This window comes from Diadema antillarum, unplaced genomic scaffold, assembly GCF_040938485.1.
Source record: "Diadema antillarum isolate AM-2024a unplaced genomic scaffold, OU_Dant_1.0 seq00000248_RagTag, whole genome shotgun sequence".
NCBI lineage: Eukaryota > Metazoa > Echinodermata > Echinoidea > Diadematoida > Diadematidae > Diadema > Diadema antillarum.
In genome coordinates, this window is record NW_027271292.1 from 1028481 (window position 1) to 1052120 (window position 23640).

The 23640-nt window shown below is 39.1% G+C and overlaps 1 protein-coding gene across 1 annotated transcript in view; it reads right to left on the bottom strand.

The window, feature by feature from the left end:
* LOC139729674 (rap guanine nucleotide exchange factor 2-like) overlaps positions 1 to 22831 on the bottom strand; it is a 129363-nt gene extending 106532 nt beyond the window's left edge. The window contains exons 1-2 of the mRNA XM_071640600.1: positions 22465 to 22831; positions 16077 to 16909 (exon numbers count right to left, since the gene is read on the bottom strand). Of these exons, the coding sequence (XP_071496701.1) occupies positions 16077 to 16145 (69 nt within the window). The 5' untranslated portion in view covers positions 16146 to 16909; positions 22465 to 22831. The remainder of the gene's footprint in view (positions 1 to 16076; positions 16910 to 22464) is intronic.
* Positions 22832 to 23640: the final 809 nt, after the last annotated feature.

Consider the following 23640-nt stretch of genomic DNA (forward strand, 5'->3'; position numbering starts at 1 on the left):
TCATGACTAACCCCTTCTCGTTCCTCTGTGATAAGAATTGAGGGAAAAGGAAAGAAGAAGGAAGAAAAATTGGCCCAAATCCCAATTTTGAATTATTAATCATCATTCATCATCCTGGATATCCTCTTTCTCTTTAAAATTCCAGGGTAACGAAAGAAGTTGATGTCTCACATACACACCTAGTCAAAATGGTCTTGTTGATTGATGTACTGTACCCACAGAGCCAACCAACGAAGCCCAAATATGTCACATGACAAAGGCAACACTGAGCACATTTGAGAGGAGCTGCAGTGAACCAACTTTGTACTGAAATAGAAATGCCATGTAAGGAGTGATTTTTTTTTTGGTTCTTTTCCACTAAAATTTTGTTAATTCTATTATCTTGCACAATATCATCTCCCCATTTCTTTACTCCCATTGTCTTGTTTCATGGTAGCGAACTCTCAAAAACAAACCAACCCAATCTCCATTCCTTAAAAATAAAAAACAATATCTACATATTCCTGATTATACCCATATCTATACTTCAGGAGAAGTGTTTGCCTATCACTACAAATTCTCTGTATGCCCAAATTTGGTTTTCATAGCTTACAACGTTGTACATTACAATTCTGATTATATAAACTCTTTGCAGACTTCACTGTCCTCAGGCACTTTTGTTAATGTTTTATTCCAAACATATAGGAGAGAGATGGGGAGAATTGAACAGACATATCAAAACTGTGCTACACGCTCAGAGCCTGAATACTTATAAAGTTTGCTATCTCCTTTACATCAATGACAAAACCATGGTTTGCATCACAAACTTACAAGAGTTGTAAGTAAATAAAACAAAAGAAACTTTACATCAAATAATGCAACCTGCTCTACTTAATGATATTCATGAGGAATAAAATCTACCAGCTGGAATCAAAATTGACTGTCATTGTTTACATGATTTTGGAGCAAACATACAAAGGTAGATGATGCTCCATCCTCTCTCAACAGTCATGCAAATCCACGGCACTGAACAATGGTTTAGACTGACCGCCTTAAGCAATTCTGTGGAGAGCATGACAAAGTCCGCAACCAGTTCGTACAGTGTCGGAATGTAAGACTTGTAGATATCACTTAAGAGTTAGGACAGCACTTGCACAGTGTATGTAACTTGATACTCTTCTCTCATGAAGATCTCTCAAACAGACAAGAGATGGAAGACTCTGAATAGACTCTTGCAAGATTGAAGCAGTAGTCATGGCAACGGTAGACGTGAGTTCTTGCGGGATGTGTTGATAATGATGTATGCGGTCTGAGAGTGGACAGGCTGTGAGACCTGCCTTGGATGTACAATGTAAATGTGGAATATGCGATGAAGGCAGACGGAATCAAGAAAAAGAAAGTGTTTTGGTTCCTACTGCACCACCATGGTATAAAGATTTTTTTTTTTCAAAGTCTTCCAGCAAACTGCTGAAAATGACTATGCCAACAAAGTGTAATGATGTGTATCAAACAGCTGTACCATAGGTGGAGTCCACTCAATAGAGTAGCGTTTTTGGGGTTAAAGTTCGTTGAAAGTCTCTTTAGATTTGCATGCACCAGCTTAAGATTGTCAGCATAGTTAGCCTTACTCAGCATACTGTTGTACTACACTGTATGTTAACTATAACTTTGTAATTACCTCTAAATAAAATATGACCCACCACAACAAAGGGATCCAAAGGTCGCTGACAATTGAGCAGAGAAAATCGAGTTTGAAGTCAGATCATCAAAATCGGTCAAAACCATCAAATTTCTGTTTCTTGCATAATTTTGTAGTGTAATATTTCGTCTCTCATCTGCTGAAATTTTGAAGCTAAATGATCAAAGGAAAAGCAAGAAATTAGCGTTTTTCTATTTTTCTGGACCATAATTTTCTGACTTTCAACTGAACAGAAATGTGCCTCAAGATTTGGATTTAGTGCTGCAGAAGGACCCCGCCCCTGGCGACGAGGGAGTGATCTTATTGGTCAGAGCGTAGCATCATAGTTACTGATCGGTCATGTGTAGACCACTGGTGCTAAGCGTGAATGAACATCGCGGAGGTTGCTAGGAGCATGCCTTCTATTGTCAAGCAGCGAAAACTGTCTGAACCTGCCCTTGATCATGATTCCGTCGGAAGGAAAACTTTGAAAGGAGTTTTCTCGAAATGCTGATTTCCTAGACCACTCAACACGATCTCATGAAATCATCGATAGCTCCGCAGCCAAGTACTTTTATGAGTCACGTTATATATGAAATTAAAGAGGAAGAGTAAGGGAATAACGTCATGCCATTTTCAGAAAATCTATCTCCCCCGACTTTCAGATCCTTTTGTTGAAGCAGGTCACAAATGTAAAAGCCTGTCCTACCTCATTTTCTTTCAGTACAGTGTATGTCTCCCTCTCACCTCTTGTTGTATAAGTTTACACAAAATCAAAATGGCTACCCTCTGTCTTGCCCACTGAAGGTCTACGGGAGTGCTCCTAATCCAAAATTCAATTAACATTGAGGTGCGACAGCCTATCAAAGTCTCTCTGGACTACCAATGAGGTGCAGACAAAGCCTTAATATTTTACTCTCTCAGGCGGTTCCAATGTCAAACTTTCATGTTGTACTTTATCCCGCAGACACACCAATTCAGGGTGACAATAAACACTGAGCTTAACAAAAGCGAAGAAGAAATAAAGGTTCCCGGAGCACTACCGAAATCAAAATATCTGTTCTTCGTGTCATTACAAAGTTTTCCAGCAAAGTTTCATTTAAATCCACATACAACTTTTTGGAGTCATTTCGGAAACAGACAAAGAACAATCAAATAAACCAGCACCTAAAAACATAGCCTGTAACTTCCTTCCTTGGCTGAGGTACACTTTGTAAATATCCATCATGCTTCACAAAAACAATGCGGAAGCAGTAGGATGCTTCCCCAATCAAAGTTCTGTCAAAATGCAAGTAGGGCCTGTAGGATAAGTCATTAGGACATGTAATAAACATGTACAGACTTTGCAAAAGTCCATCTTGTCTCAGAGAATTAGGCCAAGGGAATATGACAGATTAGAACTCATTTAATAGAATTACAATGCAATCGCATGAAACTCTGGACTTAATTTTCATTTCACAGTAGGTAGCAATCAAAAATGGAAGTTGCAAAACAAGATAATAGAAAATCTTTGGTATATGTAATTGATATAACAACGTTACTTCCTAATTTGAAATCAATTTGCTACTCAAATAACTTGGTATTTATAGTGGTTGTAATGTTATAATGCAGGCACTTTTTTGATTGAAAAGTTATTATTATCTTACATGTCTACGCTCAAGATGTTCATATTCTTCGGTGAAATTCAAACTGACAGCAATGTGCTTTGAAGATTGAATTAAACTGATAAAAATTGACTGAAAATGTTTGAGCTACTGGTGTTGCAAATGCACTCAGTTACTAACAGCATTCCACGAATTTATGTGGATGTTATAAATAGCAACACTATGCCCATTCACACTTACAATGTACGGTGAAATACCGCGGTATTTTCTTATGTGAACGCAAATGTATTACTTGTTGTATAGGCCACATTGCAAAATATGCCTCATGAAATACTGTGGTATTTACGTGTAGGGTGGTGATTCAAATGTGATCAGTACAGATGCCTTTCCAATGTGAATGCACATACATGTAGTGTCCACCTACGGGGGGGGGGGGGGGGGGGTGTTGGGTGGGAAGGGGGAATGAACTCAAGTTTTTACTCATGTTTTCAGAACATCAGAGCAGACTTTTCTCCAGACACATAAACTTTCATGGGCCTGTATGTGGACCACCAAATCTGTAAGCCAGTAGCTACTTACACTGGGACAATGCCAAGTTACTCTTTTGGCCCCTTACCAATGTGCCATGAGTTACCCATTGGAATACTGCTCACAAGCGGAACACTCTTATATATGGGAATGCCATGAACAACAGGTGCACTTCATGCATCTCACTCACAGTGCTCAGGCACAAGTATTTCAGGACAAGTTAGTTTCAAGAACAAAATAATAATAACAATAATAAAAATAATAATAATAATAGTAATAATAATAATGATAATAATAATAATAACAATGAAATATTGGTAATAATAATAATAACAATAATAATACATAATGATAATAATAATAATGTGAAAGCAGTCCCATCTCCCACATGTAAGCAGCAGATCATTTTTGTTTTTTAAAATCTGATTAAAAAGGGATTAAAAAAGTTAGACAGGTTGGCAGGTTGAATCAAAATGTCAGTATAGTGAACATTCAAACATTGAATCCTGTAGGATGTACACTACATAGAAACTACTGTACATGGTTGCACACTATAGTACAATACATGGTATCTCTTGTGCAAAGTGTACCATTTGTATCGTACTATGATCTCACAAGTCTCACAATTAAAACAAATCAAATCAAGAATCAGAAACTGTACCTCAAGACAAGTTCACATACTTGTTTGGACATTACAGTACTGTAAACAGGCAACTTTGCGCAGTGTTGAAATTTTCTCGCATTTCACACAACCAGAAACTAGCGCAAAAATAAAAGCATGCAAATATATTTGCTTGCAATACGTTCCAGTAGTTGATGCCTTGATTCCGCAGAATTAAAAATATGCGAAACTTATCTTACCCGGCTGAGCGCAAAAAAATTAGTCACGCGAAAATATCCACTTTTACAGTATGTAGATACAATTTTTGAATTTATACCTGGCACTTGGGTAGAACAGCACTACACCAATTGCAGCTTACTTGCTGCATTTTACATTGTACAATAAATGGAAAACTTTATATCAAAACTGGGCATAGTGCAAGGGAGGATGTCTCGTGATTTCTTGTTTTTGCAATTTTCATGGTTTCTACCATATGAAACTAGAAATTGCATACAAATTTGATCTAGGATATGTAATAGTTTTGCATTTGCTCTTAATACTATACAAATATTGACTGCTCATGAGGATGATGGTGGAAATTATCATTCCCAAGGTGCTTTTCATAGTGACCCTTCTATCACCCCGAGGCGTTAGCCGAGGGGTGATGGAAGGGTCGGTATGAAAAGCACCGAGGGAGTGATAATTTCCACCACCATCCGAATACAGAGCAGTTAATATTTGTTTTATATACCTCATCGTTTAAGACTTAACCAAGATCAAGGGCTAGGCAAATACGAAGTAAATTCTAACTGTTAGGCCTAAACGTTAGCCCTAAAATCAGGCCACAGCCTGCGCTTGCTTGCATGGTTTTCGTGCATTTCGTAGACTACCCAGTACGCACGGTACTCACTCAAAGTTAAAGTCACACGGCCTTCGGCGAGCTCCTGCATAAAATCTTGGCAGAAGAATGCAGTACTATACATCCAGTTTCCCGTCACTCGTGTTTTAATTCGATATTTCCAACATGCTGAGATTTGTCTCTGCTTCGGGATCCTAAGAAATCCTAAAGACAAAGTGTACGATCTTTGATCCAGCTCACTTCAAATCACGGAGGAGCGCTCGATCACCATGCCACGTTGAAACATGCCTGCTGTGCGCTAGTGCGATGATTTTGCATGTGTTTATACGATGCGCGTAGTGATCGTCCTTGGAGGGGTTGCGGACACCGCACGCGAAGTCTAATGTACTTGTTATGTGTACAAAAGTCGCAGAGGGTTTACAAATTCTATCATTACGGTTTTGCCTTTCTATCACGAGGGTTTTGCCTTTCTATCACTTACATGAAAACCCTAAGGCAAGATAGATGGGTCTACACCTTGTCACGTGATATACTTTTGACCAATCAGTGATACGAATCTCACTTATGAGGTATATAATAGTTGTTAGAGAAATGTACACGATATGGTATAAACGGTATATTCTTTTACGAAGTCATTACATTGTTCACAATGAGCTTGCAAAAAGAGCCTTGTTTCTTATTGTCTATTCACATGAAAGTTATGTGCGGAGGTAATGGTGACTCCCTTTGTCTGAATGTGACTGTACAGTGTAGGTGGTACCAAACATCTCCTGGACTAGCAGCCACACAACAAAGTGAGCAGTCTTCCATGGCATAAAGTGAATGAATGGGGGTGTCCTTCTTGGCAACCTGAGCTGTACCACATGTACATGTACTTGTAGGCTCTTCACATAGTACAGGAGCTGGAAAGGGTATTTTCTACACTGTGGGCTCTCTGACTGGGCTGCATTTTCATACTATGAGTCATACTATTGATGCTACACAAAATGTACCGGTATGGTGTTTACACAGCTACATACCGTAAGTGTACTGTACTGTGTACACTATGCACGTTGTCTAAAGTACGACCTTTATCATTATATAAAGTAGAATGCATCATAAGGCTACATTTCTCAAGCACCATTCCAAGTATGTATGTACAAGTATGTAATCCTTTTGACCTACTATTATTCAAGTGTGTAATACTCCATGGAAGTATCACTGTAACCTCAGTGTACAGGTATTACAACTTCCTCTTAGAAACAAAACTAAGCATGGGGATTCATATCAAATCAACTGCCATTACAGCATAGGCCCTACATGTACATTGTACAGCAGATGGTTTGATGTAGGGAAGAGATTTCAAAGGCAAAATATAATGGTCATGCATTCCAATTCATTGCTTAAAAGTGATATCATCCACCTTATGCATGCATCTCCACAGAAATCAAATAACCGTGCAATGATTTCTACAGGTTGTTGTTTGATACTGATAGCAATAAGCTCATATTACAATGAACTTTAAAATTTGAGGGCCCAATAAATTTTCATGCATACAAGTAACTGAATTGCAATGCACAGTACAAGAAGCTCATACACAGTACTTGCATTTAATTCTTGCTTCTCTATCTGAACTTTCAGGATCCACTGAATTTCAATACTAAGGTTAAGTTCTTATGGCACTGCTACAAATCTAAAATGTAGGCCTAATTGTAATGTTCCATTCATACAAGGTGGACACTAATGTACACGTCACAAAGACTTCATAACAAAACTTGCCATAATGACACTGAATGTACAGTTGTATGTGTGTTTATTAGCTTCTTTCACTAAGTTCTTGTAGGCCTACATGTATCGATAACTAGCTTTGAACAGCTAAAACAGTGCATACTCAGTATTAGGTCCTATATAATGCCAAGTGAATACAGAAATCAAAAATCCTCTGACAATAGTATGTGGACAGTGTACAAATGTACAGGCCTCTTGTTCAGCCTATGTAGGCCTACACTGTCACATGGGTTTTGCCACACCAGTTATTGGGCTGCATAGTGGTCTAATAAGTCACAGCATCTCTCAGCTACATTGTACTACAGATGAACAGATGTATGCGTTAATACTCAGTGCTGATAATATCATACCAGCCCCTATCAACAGAAGCAATTTGGCCACCAACAAGTTTCACGATTCAGGTACGAAATGTTATCTTCCTTTCCTTTTTCCTTTGTTTTGTGACTCAAGTTGTTTTGAGTCCCAAACAATCAATCATTCCAATCTAGCCCCTCCACCCTCTATACTGGGCACAGTACATCACAGCAGACAGGGTTACTCCATTGAACTGCCCCACATAATAGTAGCGAAATAATCAATATCATTGATGGATCCAATTTACCACTAAATACACTGTTTGTGTCTTCGCTTGTATGCACTTCTACACTTTGTGCTCATGTACACAACAGCTGTCCGTCAGAAGCTCATATCATTTTATTCTCTGAACAAACTACAATTATACAGGTACTTTTGTACTCAGCTGTACATGCTGAAAATGATATTTGATGGTAATACCAAAGGCAGATTATATACACATGTAGTCACATGTTGCTTAGCGTGCTCAGTTCACATGTCGTCTACATGTTTTTGGCATTGATTACATATCACGCGATTATGCAATACAATTCAAACTACAGAGCTGTATTTCCTACCCTGTTACTTGGCCGACAGACCCAGGGTCCTATGGTTTTTGTTGGGCATGATTCTCAGCAATACACTGCTCTACATTTGTACATCAAGGTAGACTAGACGCCGTATCTTGCGGCACTTCTTTTTCTCTCTTTTTTTAAAAAAGATTTTGCAAGTCAACCTACTGTATATCCACAAAATTAACAACCTGTAAACATACAAATATTGTATTGCTTTCCATCTTGCATATCGTCTCCAAGGTGAAAATTCACTCACTTTTCTCTTCTGGTCGCCGACTCTCCCTACAGCTTGTATAACACATCATAGCCCTTTTTACACTTGTGTTTCTTAACCCCGTACTTTCTCTGACCCAGGACTATTGTTAGTCCCATACCAATTTTTTCAGCTTTTTACACTCGCCAATAAATCCCGTACTAAGCTCTTGTCCTGGGCTAAGGAGAAAACTGACATTTTTACACTCATATTTTTTAGTCCCATACTTTCCAAACCACATGAATATTCATGATTATGCTGTGCACTGTACAAGTACACGCACGCACCAGCAGTACTTGATTACTTGGTTTCTGATTGGTCAGTGGGGGTCGGACTTCGTCTCCGTCACTTAGCCCCGGATTATTTTTTCGTTCTGTTTACACTCGCTTGCTTGGCACCGCAATTGCGGTGCTAACCCTGCTTTTTTGCAGGGCCAGATAGTACGGGATTATCGGTGGGGCTAGCCCACTTTGGCAAAAACAAGTGTAAACAGAAAGTGGGCTAAGGAAAGTCCGGTACCAACGGTGGGGCTAAGGAAATGAATGAAAATCCAGTTGTATAATGGACTTCTGTTGAATTTACATGTACTCTACTTGATTTCAACATCACAGTAGAGCATCATGAGAAACACATGCTTTTCAAAGCATCTCAGTCTCCTTTTTTTCTCAACTGTTGTTGTTTAGATTTGCACACAGACTTAACCATGGCTGGGAAGTACTGTATGTATGTGTGTATGTGTGTGTGTGTGTGTGTGTGTGTGTGTGTGTGTGTGTGTGTGTGTGTGTGTGTGTACTGATGTACAGCTCTGTATTATGGCATGCATGTGTGAGGGTGCGTGGGTGGCAGCAGACCACCATAAAGAAAGGTTTCACTTTCAGGTTATCTTGGAGAGCACTGTTGTACAAATGTATTATGCTGAAGAGTGCATACTCCAATGTATTAATGCCTACAATGTACAATGTGGCGATTGTATGCAGTATAATATAGTGTTATCACTTCTATGCATAATCTGTACACCCAACAAATCTTGTGTAATGTACACATACTGTATTCTTCACATACTGATCCACTCTTCAATGAACCATTACAAGTCTTTCTACCCACAACTACATGTACAGTGTACTATACTGTTCCTAGCACACATTTACAATGTACAAGTCTGTAGTATGCCCATAAACTTGTTTCTATTTAAAGTGTGTTTTCTGCTTCACATGGGGTATGAACTCTGTACATGTCAATAAGATGAAAGAACCAAGTGTTTTTGTAGCCTCCCTAATCTCTGTTTTCATGCTTCAGTGCTAATCCTATTGGACAATGGCTGAGAATATAATGATCCATCCCCCACATCCCTTGTTGTTTCAAGGTATGGTCAATAAACTGTACGGTACATGTACATGTTACTGTAAGTCACCAACATGCTGGACAGAGTAGAGCCATGGATAATGAACTAGTCAGGATAGGCCAAATTTTCAACTGTCAAGATACATTGTATTATAGCATGGAAATCACTGTCTGCAACTCATTCTGCTAAATTGTAGGTGTATGTTCAAATGATCACTGTCACTACTAAAAAATAGACCCCCCCAAAAAAAAACTAGAAATGTCGCTACAGCGACTGGTTATACCCCCGCCAAACAACATTTCATAAGCTTTGGTCAAAACAACATTTCATAAGCTTTGGTCAAAAAACTGAGGAAGTAGTTAAATCCGCAAGATCTTTCCTTGATCTTCTGCCATTAATATGCCGTTACCATGGCAACGTACTTTCGGGTACTGTCGAAAAATGTGTCTTGCACATCTACAACCAAAGGCACACATCTGTACCAAGTTTCATGGAAATTGGGCAAAAACTGCGGAAGTAGTTTGCAACACAAAATTTTCCATCATTTTGGCTCATAATATGTGAGCTGTTACCATGGCAACATACTTTTTGTCACTGTCAAGAAATGTGTCATGCTGACCTATATCCTAAGACAAACATTCAATATGAATTCCATGAGAATTGGAAGAACACTGATGAAGCAGTTTTGCCATGAAGCATTTTGCCCTATATTTTACCAATAACATGCCGTTACCATGGCAACGCACTTTTTGCCACTGCGGAAATATGTGTCTTGCACATTAACATATTCACATGAACATCTGTACCTAATTTCATAAAAATTGTTCAAAAACTGTGGGAGGAGTTCGCGACGCAAGATTTGTACCCATTTTTGCCCATAATATGCCGTTACCATGGCAACGTACTTTTGGGTACTGTCAAAAAATACGTCTTGCACATCTACAACCCAAGGCACACATCTGTGCCAAGTTTTATGGGAATCGGTTGAAAACTGAGGAAGTAGTTCGCGACGCAAGATTTGCAACGGACCGACCGCCCGACCGCCCGACCGCCCGACCGCCCGCCCGACCGCCCGACCGCCCGACCGTCCGCTGATTCCTATATACCCCCTTCAAACTTCGTTTGGCGGGGGTATAAAAAAAAAAAAATCATAGAAAGCACACTACTTCTACTGCTCTGCAAACACATCTATTGTACATAATGACTGTCAAGTGTGACCAAAGAGTCACAAAGAGTCAGTACAACTGTACATTACAAATGTACATAGAGAACTCATCTCAGGATTATATCAATAGATATCATGTTCCTTTCATATCCATTAATCTGTTCGTTTGACCACCGGCATAGCACTATTTATGGAACAATAACCTTTTAATTTGTTTTTCTTCCTGCTACAGTACTGTATGTTGATACCTCATGGGTTAAACATTTCCATAGTTACTGCACCCTACGCACACAATTCCTACTGATGCACTCAGACCTGTGTATCATTTGTATACTGTCCTGCAATAATGAGCTTGCTTACTGGTAATTACCAAGCCAAAATAAGACATGTTTTGAAGTCATATTAAAATAAGCCCCACTGCCTACAAGAACTGGTTGTGGTACAGTATGTACATGTATCAAACCACAGGGTAATTAAACTAAAGGCTACTACGGGTACTTATCAGAGCCAGCTGAACAATGTACATCATGCTTTTGCCATTAATACTGTATAAGAGCATATCACCAAAAAAAAAAAAAAAAGGAAAAAAATACATGCATGTTTGAACCATACTCTGAGCTACATCCCTCAATAATTATTACCCATGCATCATTTCCATTATGCTTTTAATCAATGAATCTGTTTTAAAACGGACTACAGTAGCTGCTGTGAAAAGATTAAATGCAGGTTCGTAAATTCTGTCAAACCTTGTGATATAACCTACATCTTACAGACACTGTACCTGTACCAAATAACAGAAATGTGAACAAATATAAAACAGAAATCCTTCTTATATCAAAGGGGAGAATAATCAAAGGGGGAGCAACTGTTATCCCTCCCATACATGCACAGTATCTCCTGACCAAATACAACACACACACACACACACACACTCATCCTTGTTCTAGTTGATTTTGATAACAAATTCAGTGATTTCAAACAAAGAGAACGTTATAAGTTTTATGAACTTTAGGGTATAGTAGCAGTCAGAGATTAGATGACAAGGCAATCGCTTCCAAAAACTCTCTCTAACCTGCAAAAAATCTTTAACTCTGTGTGTGCTTTGAGTACCAATTCACACACACACACACACACACACACACAGACAACCACAAAAAACATGCACCGGTTGATCCATTACATGTAGGTGTGTCATTTATTATAGGCCTACAGTACAAGCTACAGGAGTACCACTGCAGGTAGGCCTATACTGTAAGGTGCATCACTCTTCCAAATTTTGCTCCAAGTTGAACTTGAAAGGCAAAGCCTTTATATACCAAGCACACGTACCCATTTTGTATTAATTCAGTGAGCATTCCTGTACGTGTGTGTGTGTGTGTGTGTGTGTAAAGTGCACACGCGTGTTCTATTGATTGTGGTGAAAAAAGGGGTCACCCACATTCTCACTACATTGTATATTATGGTCAAACCCTCCGCATTAGTCATCACACAGCCAACTGCATGCATGTGCCATAATGAGCTACCGTAAAGTTCCGTGTATAAGACGCACCCGTGTATAAGACGCACCCCTACTTTCGGACCTAAAATAAAAAATAAAAAAAAACACGGAAATTTCCACGCAAATATTGCGTGTGTCATACATATTATTTCAGCTCAAAATTTCCCTAGAATGCAGCATGTATTTGCTCAATTTTTCGTTTCCTGTTATATTTTCTTTTAACGGTATTCATCGGACATCGGCAAAATATGGAAGTCGCAAAATGCGAGACTTGTCTCGGTACTCACTTGCTATTGTTTTGTCTTTCAATCGTGGTACATGTGTCATGCATATCATACTCATGAGTGTACAGTACGATCTTTGCTGTCATGATAGCAGAGGGTCTCGCATATTGACGCATGTCAGACTGGAAGGTTCATTACAGAAAATAAGAAAAACATCAACAAGTGTAGCAGAGGGATCATACGGCAAGACGTACGGTGCGTACGGTAGTACACTCATGCACTACCAGTAACGTGTGTCTCTTGTACCATGCTTGTATGCACAGTGCTAGCCTTTTGCAAAAGCCAGCTCGCTATAATTTCAGCACACGCACACAGAGAGCAATGGACTTGCACACACAGCGCGCAACGGGCAAGCGCGCTTCGATCCAATCGCTGTGTGCACGCGAGTCCATTGCAAAATCCTCTCTGCAGCTAGCTGCTGCCTTTGCTAAAGGCTTGCTAGCTAGCTACAGTGTAGCTAGCTATGCTATCCTAGCTGGCCTCGTGAAATGAAGAGCAAACGAACGACATGGATATGCATGCATGCTTCACACATCGTTCATATTTGCGGTGACATAGTGTCGATCCTATGGCCATATTGATACTAGTACATTGATAAGTTTTACGGTATCGGTAATTTAGTAATGATACCTGTACATCGCGTATTCCAGCTACTAGGTTGGCTGTTGGTAGCTTGGTAGACTGACATCGGTAGCATACAGCAGTGCTGTTACAGCTGTTGTCTATGGCCAGATTGATACATCGTTACTGCACAAGGCCGATGTAAGTTTATCTCGTACTTGCAGCTCTTGTGTGTATCCAGATTGAAAGATCGCTAATTTATCCGTAAGTTTTAGTGATTGCTTACCTTCCAAACGTTGATGGGCATACATGGCCCCAAGTTGGCCTTATAAAATTGGGTGTACATGACGGATTTTTTTTCCGTGATTCGACTGTACCCGTGTATACGACGCACCCCCGATTTTCAACGTTTTCCGACGAAAAAATAGTGCGTCTTATACACGGAACTTTACGGTACTCGCACTGTGCAGCAGCATGGTACCGGTACTTACAACTGGTGATCCCTACATCACCTGGCAAATTGTAGGGCAAAGGGAATGCACATATTCAACCATTCACACACACAGATGGCTTGGTGAAAGGTCTGTGTACAAACTGTTCCATACAATTTCATGCACATACCTACAGGTATCATATGAATACAGCACAAAAATAACGACAGCTCATGGAAGAATATAATGGCAAACAACAAACAATACAATGTATTGTAGACTATGATATAAACATTACCGGTACCTTGCTTCCTAGAATTTATGTTTTTCATAATTTTACACTTATCAATCATAATCCTTTTTTACACAAGGTTTACAACACATTCAACATCAATGAAATACAATATAGATGGAGTAGTTTCCATGATGGGGGTGGGATAAAAAGATAAGAGTGTCATACACTGTAATCCTGCTTTAATAGTGTAGGATTCAAAGAAAAAGAGTATCAAGTATGAAACAGGGACTGAAACTCAAGACCATTCATTATAGTATATCAACTTGATCCATAATGATGAGGCAAATGTCCCCATGCTACCATGTACAAATGAAATAGAGATGAACCTGGTAGAACAGTTGCATCTTGATTCCCACAGTCTGTAGGCATGAATGAGAGCATAAAGACTATTACAATTGTACACATCTTACATAGATCTCCCCTCCCCCCAAGTATATTTTATGACCAATGGTGGTCTGTGGTCAGTAGACTAGAGTCCACTGCCTCAGCGTTACTCCTTGCTGAGCTGACTCCAGTGACTCACAGGGCCAAAGACGAACACTGCCTCCATATCATCAATCATGCTCCAATCAAACTTGGCAATGCAGTCCCAATTACAGCTGCATTACAGGGCCCTGGAATGGCATCAAGCTGGCGAAATGCTTTTTGCAGTTGTAAAAACACAGCAAATTTGCCCAAATCAAACAACCATTGCCTGGGGATGCATGCAATTACAGCTTGTGAACATTGGAGCCTAATCCATGGTATACACAATATATAGTGTACAGTGTATGTACAACATGCCATTAGGCAGTGTTCTTGTCATTGTTCAAGTTGAGTAAATGAGATTAATATAGCTAACTGAATATCATACTGCATTTCTTTTTGGTAACATCACTGTGAATAGCACATGCATGCACACAGCCATTCCATCAGTAGAAAAGAACTCGGTCGTGAAAAAGCACAGATCAAGTTTAAGCTTTACATTTTCTTAGCCCGTTGAGGACGAGTCCCGAGTATACTCGGGCAAGTGTCTATGGAAAATGTGTGTTGAATTGTAGCAAAATCAGCCCGTCCTCAATGGGTTAAGTTCCTTTGTCTTGAATTCAAATTCTAGTATGCAAGGTTTATATGGACTAACTAGAAAAACTAGAGTTAAGTGAACATGCACTTCTAATCATCCATGAATGATAATATTTCTCAGGACATGTTTACCACAGGAGGGAGGAACTTTTTTGAACTCGCGTGAAATGCCAAATATAAAGTCAATTCCTGGGACCCAAGCTGCCTGCACCCGGACAGCAACCAATATATCGTGGAGTCACTTTTAATAAAGCATGGCTTAGATCAGCACACCACACATGACCTTTTAAGCAAGAGGATCATCACTGAAATAAGATTGCTTTCCAGAATTTCACACGCAAGAATAATCTGCAGGAGAATAGGCTGGCATCATCAAATTGAGTTGGCAGGTGCAAAACCAAATAATCACCTGAAGTACTTGATTGAAATACATATTAGATGTATCGGTACATGACTATGGTTTTCACTAACTTTTAGTACTTGGGAATACCATGGCACAGATCAGTGGACGGTGAACATCCAGTTTTAACAAAATGCAGCAAAGGGAATAATATCTACATATCCCAAGTAAAATCTTTTGACCTCATCACAAGTGATACCTAAAATATTATAGACAATCCACAAATTGGTAACCCATGATGAAAAGTCTTCTGGCAACAGAAAACAAAGATTGAAACAGAATATTCATTTTCATCACCACTAGATTTCTTAGAATTTCTTGCACTAACTTTTCCTAGAATCACTTCATGTCTACTATTCTTTGCTTCACATTCAGTGTTTATATGAGTAACTTGAAGTGAAGTGTACGATCATAGACTATGGCTGTCCAGATGGGCATTCATACAAGTACTTTCACTTTTACTTGCCTTTTGAAGAGGAAAGTCTGGTTAAAGAGCAAGTTTACAAGTTTCTAGGTAGGAAGGCTTAACCACATGACTTAATACGATACTTCTCATCTAATCTGGGCCATAATTTGTCCTTGTGACAGATAACGACCTGCTCAGGGTTAATATATAATGGATGATACAGCAGAGGTTTGCCACCATACGACTCTACGACATATCATTTTAAGTGGAATTTTTTTAATGTTTAGCTGTACGTAAATGTGCATGATTCTCGCAATAAACAATTATTTGCAGAATTGTTTGTACTGACATTTTCTATAAATGCCAGCACAACAAATAGGGTGCATTTACTCTAATAATAGCTGACAAAAAATATTCATTATGGATACTAAATAAGGATGGAAGAATTAACTTACTTCCTGCGTTCTCTCCTCCGGCTGCCTTTCAAGGCAGCGGATGAAATGTCCATCGATGTACACCGTCATTCTCGGCAGACTGACAGCAGAAGATTCCTGGTTTTCTTTAGATTTCTTCAGTTTGAGTTCTTCGTTAATTCCAACAAAGTGAACAAAAATACTCCTGACAAAATTCGACACTCAACTGTAGATCAGCATTTATCTTATCGTCACATACCACTCCACGATCAAAACAGTGATGGCGCAACTTCTCTTATGAAAGTGAGTCAAAAAGTCTTGCAGTGCCGTCTAATGCGTTTGTACACAGCGTGGTTAATATCTGATGTAAAGTTTTGTTCACTGGAATATCTGTAGAACCTACATGCATGACAACATGCAGCTGTGGCCTCCTGTCAGACACAGGTTGTTTTCATGATATCACAGTCAGTCCAGACTTTTGGCTGTGCCATTCCATGACATACATGTATTCACAGCAAGTCAGGCTGCTAAATGGCACACCTGTAAAGTCTGTCCCCATGCACACTACATTCCTGCCACTGAGGAATGGACAACTGTGTCTGAGCCACTGTTATGACTTGTGTTCCTCAGTAGGAAGCTGCTGACACTGTAATTTCAATCTCTGTGAGATGTAATGTGGACAAGCACGTGTAGACAGTTACTCCTCTTTCTTTTTGCTTGATGCATTCCATTCCATTGGCTGATCATCAAGCATGATTCACACATCAAAGCAGCGTCTCAATGCTGTCCTGTCAGCTGTACAGTACTGGTCCTTGCCTTGGGGCCCCTCGTGTCTGAAGATACCACTTGCAGCGCTCGACTATGTGCTTCTTTTTCTGTATGAAAAAACAGAAAACGAAAAAGGTTTTTACAATGTCATGTACATGTACACATCTGCGATGCACTCTGTCAAATCCTTCCAGATATGAAAAGGAGTTCATATAACAACAGAACTATTAGTACTGTACCTCAAATAAACTAGAAGGATGCTCCCCCATGAAGAAAAAAAAATACTCTCATACTATGTTCATTATTGCATTACTACATGTGTAGGAATCTTTCCACATAAACCACATATATATACAGTATGTGCATGCATAAATTGATCAGAATGTCATCTGGTGCAATGCATGAACTGAAGAAGCACACAGTATAGTCTTTATAGGAAAGTGTACAATTGTACATGTACTACTGTGTCCAAGTAGAGTGATTAAGTACATTGTAGTTTAACTTCCAGTTCTCAACTGCAGGTGTAACACACATGTGATACATTCAATGTAACAAGTACAGCTGTATTACTACACAGTGTACACACTTGTACACTGGTGCCTTTGCATGAAACATTAAAATTGTAAAATTGGCATGTATACATGTTTGTCTAGACAGCTTCATGTTTCATGAATATAAATAGAAGACAAGACATCCTAATTTAGTACAATAATAACAGTTTGCTTTACTCTACAGCTGTATGTTGTGGAATCATTTTTATCTCCTGCATGAAACTGACAAAAGTCTGGAACAGTCATTAAAGACAGCAAATGATACTGATGTTACAGTTACTGCATTACAATACAGGCACTGCACCTTTTTATATATAACGAGTATCAACAGCTTGTAACAAAATATTCTACAGATATGATCTAACAGATGGGAACAATTAGAAAACAATACAAAAGCAAAACAAAACAAGCTAAGGTAAAATACATTGCATGCAGTAACATTTGACTCTTTTCCTTTTGCTTTTTTTTTTTTTGCTTTTTTTGCTGGTATATCACATATCGACACTTTCAAGGAAAAGTTTGTTGACGTTTTTGCAACACAATCTGAATGAAGGTAAACAAATCTACTGCCTTGTCCCTGACAACTCCCCATGCACCCCCCACCCCCCACCCCAAGTTGAAATTAAAAGCAAATGTGCAAAAACAAACCAAACAGTTGAGGTACAAGGTGTATATCATACATTTCTCTGAACATTGTTATTTAAATGTTATGTTTACTTTTAGGAACAGTGATTTTAAAAATGTTCAATAATCATCATTTTTTATGCATATACAATATATGTGTAGGTCAGTTGTATTACAAAACATCCTACCATATAAAATTTTCACGAAAAAGCCTAAAATATATGGAGGAGATGTCACTATTTTTCTCAATAAACCATAACTGTAGACGATGTAGTCTGGAAACATGCTAAACTATTGTTCACATTCTGTATATCTAACAGACATCGCTTACACTGATTCAAATTTTTACATTGGCTGTTTCTATCCCTAATTCCCATTTTAGAACTATTGTTTGTTTGTTTATCTTTTAATTCAGACCCGGTCTCATCTTGGGCACAGCTTTCAGTTTATCGTCACCATCAGTTTGGTGTGATGTGTTGGTGTAGATTAAAATTGGGCTTAAACTTTTTTGCGAGATACCAAGAAAACACTTATGAAATGGTACAGAGCATACCATTTTAAGAGGAATTCAGTCTATTTGATGAAAATCAGGTTTGGAATAGCTGAAACATCCAAAAACAAAGTAAAACATTATGTCATGTGTGTGTCTAGGGGAGGTGACTTGTGTGGTGTTCTCTGCTATAAAAAAATCTGTTTAAAGAAGAATGCGTACAGATTTTACTTGCACAACGCACACTTTTATTGTAAATAGAGATCATCACTGTGGCACCTCCCAATGGCACACACGTGCAGTTCATCTCAGTATAGCTTCTTGGAGCTGCGAGAGGGATTACAGCATCAAGTATTAAGTATCACGTAAAACAAAACGATCGTAATACAATGTGGGTCCCACACTTTATTAGATTCACTCTGGTTTGGATATCTCAGCCATTTCAAAATCAATTTTCATCAAATAAAAGTTGAAATCCTCATGGAATTACATGCTCTTTCCTATTTCATAAGAGGTTTCTCACTATCTCACCAAAAAATGATAAAGACCTGAAGTTAAGTCTCAACCAAAACTATACGATCCCTTTACTACACTATTTCAACAAACACTCTTTCAACCAACTACACTGTATGACCACATGTTATTGAATGATGACATGATTTAAAGGACAAGTTCACCTTTATAAACATAAGGATTGAGAGAATGTAGCAATATTAGTAGAACACATCATTGAAAGTTTGAGGAAAATCAGACAATCCGTTCAAAAGTTATGAATTTTTAAAATTTTTGTGCAGCAACCGCTGGATGAGAAGACTACTGCAGTGTATGAATAACTTGCGTACAACAATATAAGGAAAATATAAAGAGAATTTCACAAAATTCCATCTTTTGAAAAAAGTACACATTCCCCTGACTCGTTACCGACAAATGTTATGGGCAATATTATTCCCCCTGCCTTTAGAAAGAGGCAAGTCAAGAGCTCTTTTATTATGCGAAAAAAGTGAAAATATGTTGAGTTTTCTTTTACATTTCCTTTATACTGTTGTACACATATGACTCACAAGCTGTAGTAGTCTCCTCATCCAGCGGTTCCAACACAAAAATTTCAAAAATTCATAACTTTTGCATCGATTGTCCAATTTTCCTCAAACTTTCACTGATGTGTTCTACTAATATTGTTGCATTCTCTCAATCCTTATGTTTATGAAGGTGAACTTGTCCTTTAAGTGGAGGAGATACTCTCTGCTATCCAATGTGGTAAAAACTCATACCAGTGGTCGGTCATGTGCTTGAAAATTTTTTGTATAATTATGATGCTGTTTGGTCCATTGGAACTTGAGATACACACTGCCTGGATGCAAAACTGCATTGGTGCCCACGTATTTGTTGATCATAGGAAGTTCAGTCTTTCGATTGTGTCTACGGCTGGGTTTCATTTTGATGGTATCATCTTACTGCACCACATAGACCTTAGTTCTCTTCTTCATAAACTATCTATGGGGGGAATTCAGACAGTATAACGAGAGGACTCGTGGAGCCAGACTTGTTTAGCATAACATTACTCAAAGAAACAGACTGAAGCTTTCAAACTATTAAATTGCAGGCCAAGGCATTGTGATGTTGTAAACTAAAACATATTATTCATTCGTAGTGCCTAGCTTGAAACTTATTATAGATTTGTTTCATTTTCTGTGTTAAAAAAAAAGAAATAGTTTCTATTCTTATTCAACTTAATAAAAATTGCATGCATGCCTTACAGTTTTAAAGACCCAGTAGGGTAGTGATTCATGGGTGATCCAAATCATTCACTGCCTACCAGGGTACATTCAAAAACCACAAATACATACGTACAGTAGTACCAGTCAGTGAATACATTGTATGTGCATCAAAGCATATGTGACCCGCTACAACAAAAGGATCCGAAAGTCGGGGGAGGACAAATCTCTTAAACTGGCATGACATTTATATTCCCGTACACTTCTTCTTCATTTTCATATATAGCACAACTCATAAAAGTACTCTGTTGCGGAGATATTGATGATTTTATTAGCGCAGTGGTTGAGGAAATCTTTTGAGGAAAGTTTTCCTTTCGACGCTATCATGATCAAGGGAGGCGAGACAGTTTTCACCGCTTGACAATAGAAGGCACGCTCCTAGCGACCTCCGCGATGTTCATTCAAGCTTAGCGCCAGCGGTCTACACACGACCAATCAGCAATCAGGATTCCATGCACTGACCAATAAGATCACTCCCTCGTTGCTAGGGGCGGAGTCTAGCTGTGGCGCTAAATCCAAATCTTCAGACACGTTTCTGTTTCGTTGAAAGTCGGAAAATCATGGCTTACAAAAACGCTGATCTCTTGCCTTTCCTTTGATAATTTAGCTTCGAAATTTCGGCAGATGATAGACAAAACATTATACTACAAAATTATGCCAAAAACAGAAATCCAATTGTTTTGACCAATTTTGATGATGTGATTTCAAACTCCATTTCCTCGGCTCAGCCGTCAGCGACTTTAGGATCCTTTTGTTGTAGCGGGTCACATATGCTCATTGGTTACGGTTGACTCAAGCCAGAGATTTTTCAGCTCTGTGTGCATTTACACAGAGATCAGTGAAACATTTACATTGCACATGCCTACTTGAAGCTTTGGTACACAATTCATTACAGCCAGGATTCCCGGATATATCCAAACTTGGCCAACCTTCCCACTCCGTTTTCCCCATGCTACCAGCTCTGTGAGGACAAAGATCAAAAGTTTTTTTCAGGCAATCAATACGTTCACACCTACACTACAGTGTGATGCCAGAGTCCACAGCTAACTAAGGAGTTTATCAACTCACTTCTGACACAGAATTTAGGTTTCCAAACAACTTTCACGGAGTTTTGGACAGTTGATATTGAATGCACAGTCATTTTGATAATGGGGTTAAAAAGGCATTTTTGAAACGCCAAAGCAGTGCAATTGCAACCATGTTTACACTTTCGGCCAGAAAAACAATTCTGCAGGGTTGATAAAACTCATTCTTTGAAATGTGTCTAAAATCTATAGCTCGGACCTTAATACGCCACACCAACCACTGTGAACTGCACATCTCCGCTCGGCCTCGGGTCAAAACTGCACAATGGAGCTATCCTGTGCTAACCCAGTGATCAGTGCACAGTGGCCAACACCTATCCACACAAAAAACAGTGCATTTATCTTCAACAAGCATGAAGCCTGCACTAATGGAAGAAGAAAAAGAAGTTTAGACTATACATGAGTGTATAACTATGTCGAGGCATCAAACGTTACACATTAGGGCCTAACACTTTTTAAAAAAATATTTTTTTTGACATTTAAATTTACAGCTCTCCTCCATAGACATAGGACTACTACTAGACTAGGATAGTAGGACTCTCGGAGTTACCAAATAGGAGCGGATTCCGTGAAGCCAGGCGTAGCTTAGTCTCTGCGGAACATATCCCTGATGACAAGATACAGACTGATCTTTTGGTCAAATCTAAGTCTAGACCTAACAGTTAGATTTAGAAGAATTACGCCACAATTCTACAACAAAACTGTACAAGGTTAGACTCCAGATCTCATAGGAAACCTACTGTTTAATGTTGTTTCATTGTAGTAGATATCTATTGGTAATTTATTGTTGAATGTACTAGATAGATTCTAGACAGAGATAAAAATTTGGACTGATGCCTCGCACAGTAAATCTAACGTTAGTCAAAAACATTCATTACTAATCATCTCTAGTCTAACTATCCACAATTTAAATAGATCTATCAGAATCAGTCAACTGCATATCAGAAGCATCATTGGCAGTTCGCAGCAGGATAGTGACAGTCAATGAAATGAAAAGTAGGTTGTTGAATGATGAGAGTAGAAGAATATCAGGTGAAAAGCCGGGCCGTGACCGCGCATCGCCAGACGGCTGCAATTCACCCGGGCACAACACACAGTCACAGAGCTTAGCATTCATAGCAACGTTTGTTCCCGTACCTAGTCAGTGGTTGGGGGCCGGTCTCTCCGATATGCCGTCAGTTCAGCCGAGTAGAGCAACTGCAAAGTCTACCAATTCCAAGAAACAATCCTCCTTTACATGTGTCTACAAAAATACCAGTTTGTGACTTATTCCTATAGTTTAGAATCCCGTATATAGTCTGGTAAGCAGCATTCACGGTCGCCAAATCGTTACATATTGCTGTAATACCGGCTGAGCATCACAGATGATCACACGGTAGTTTCCCATGATGATGGTTTTGCAAGTTACGTTAGGCGGCTCCGCTCGCTACGTACGCTACATACAGTACACGGCATAGGCAGCGCCAGCATAGCGCATGGAGGCAGGGGAGGAGGATTCGTAGACGTGCAATGTGTGTTTAGACGAGCGTCTACTATTCTTCCGCTCGCCGCCCGAGTCTCGCATACTGTAGTATGTACGTGCACAGAGTTACGCGCGATACTCTTCCACGGGGGAATAGACGAGGAGAACATCGCCCGACTGCTACTCGGCCTGCCAGATAAAAATAAAGAACAGCCGCTCACCAATGAAATTCGGCCTCTCCTTTGTCATTGGGAAGCCATACTACTGCACATGATAGCAGGCTTATGATATACTGAACGTACGAATACAATCATGTACGCTGTACTAAAGATTGGAAATTTTGCGCAATTAGTACAGTTAAGCCAGGTATTTTTCGCTCGCATTCACGTTTGATGATTTTTTAAAAAGATTTTAAACAATCGAAAGTTTATTAGAAACGGTATAACTGTACAAAAGGAAGAAAATATATTTGAATTTGATTTTTGTCTTCATTTTCGCTCTGACATGACATACAGCGTGAAATGCAATTTGTGGAACATCACCACGAACAATTCCACTTTTGAGTACCAGTGGCAGTTGCATTTAAAAGAGAGATCCCCATGCATAATGTCTTGTACAAACCCATGTCTCTTGCATGAGAACATAATTTTCAGTATGCAAACCATAAGTATTCATTCTCAATGCTTTGGAGGAGATAGGTCAAGTGGTTTTAGATATCCTAAGATGAAAGCATGCACCTTGAACCTTGAACTTTGAATTAATCCCTTTCTGCAGCTCCTGAACTATCCCGGGATGGTATGGTATAGTATGGTATTTATTTCCGTATAAAAACAATAAAAACGGGTGGATTG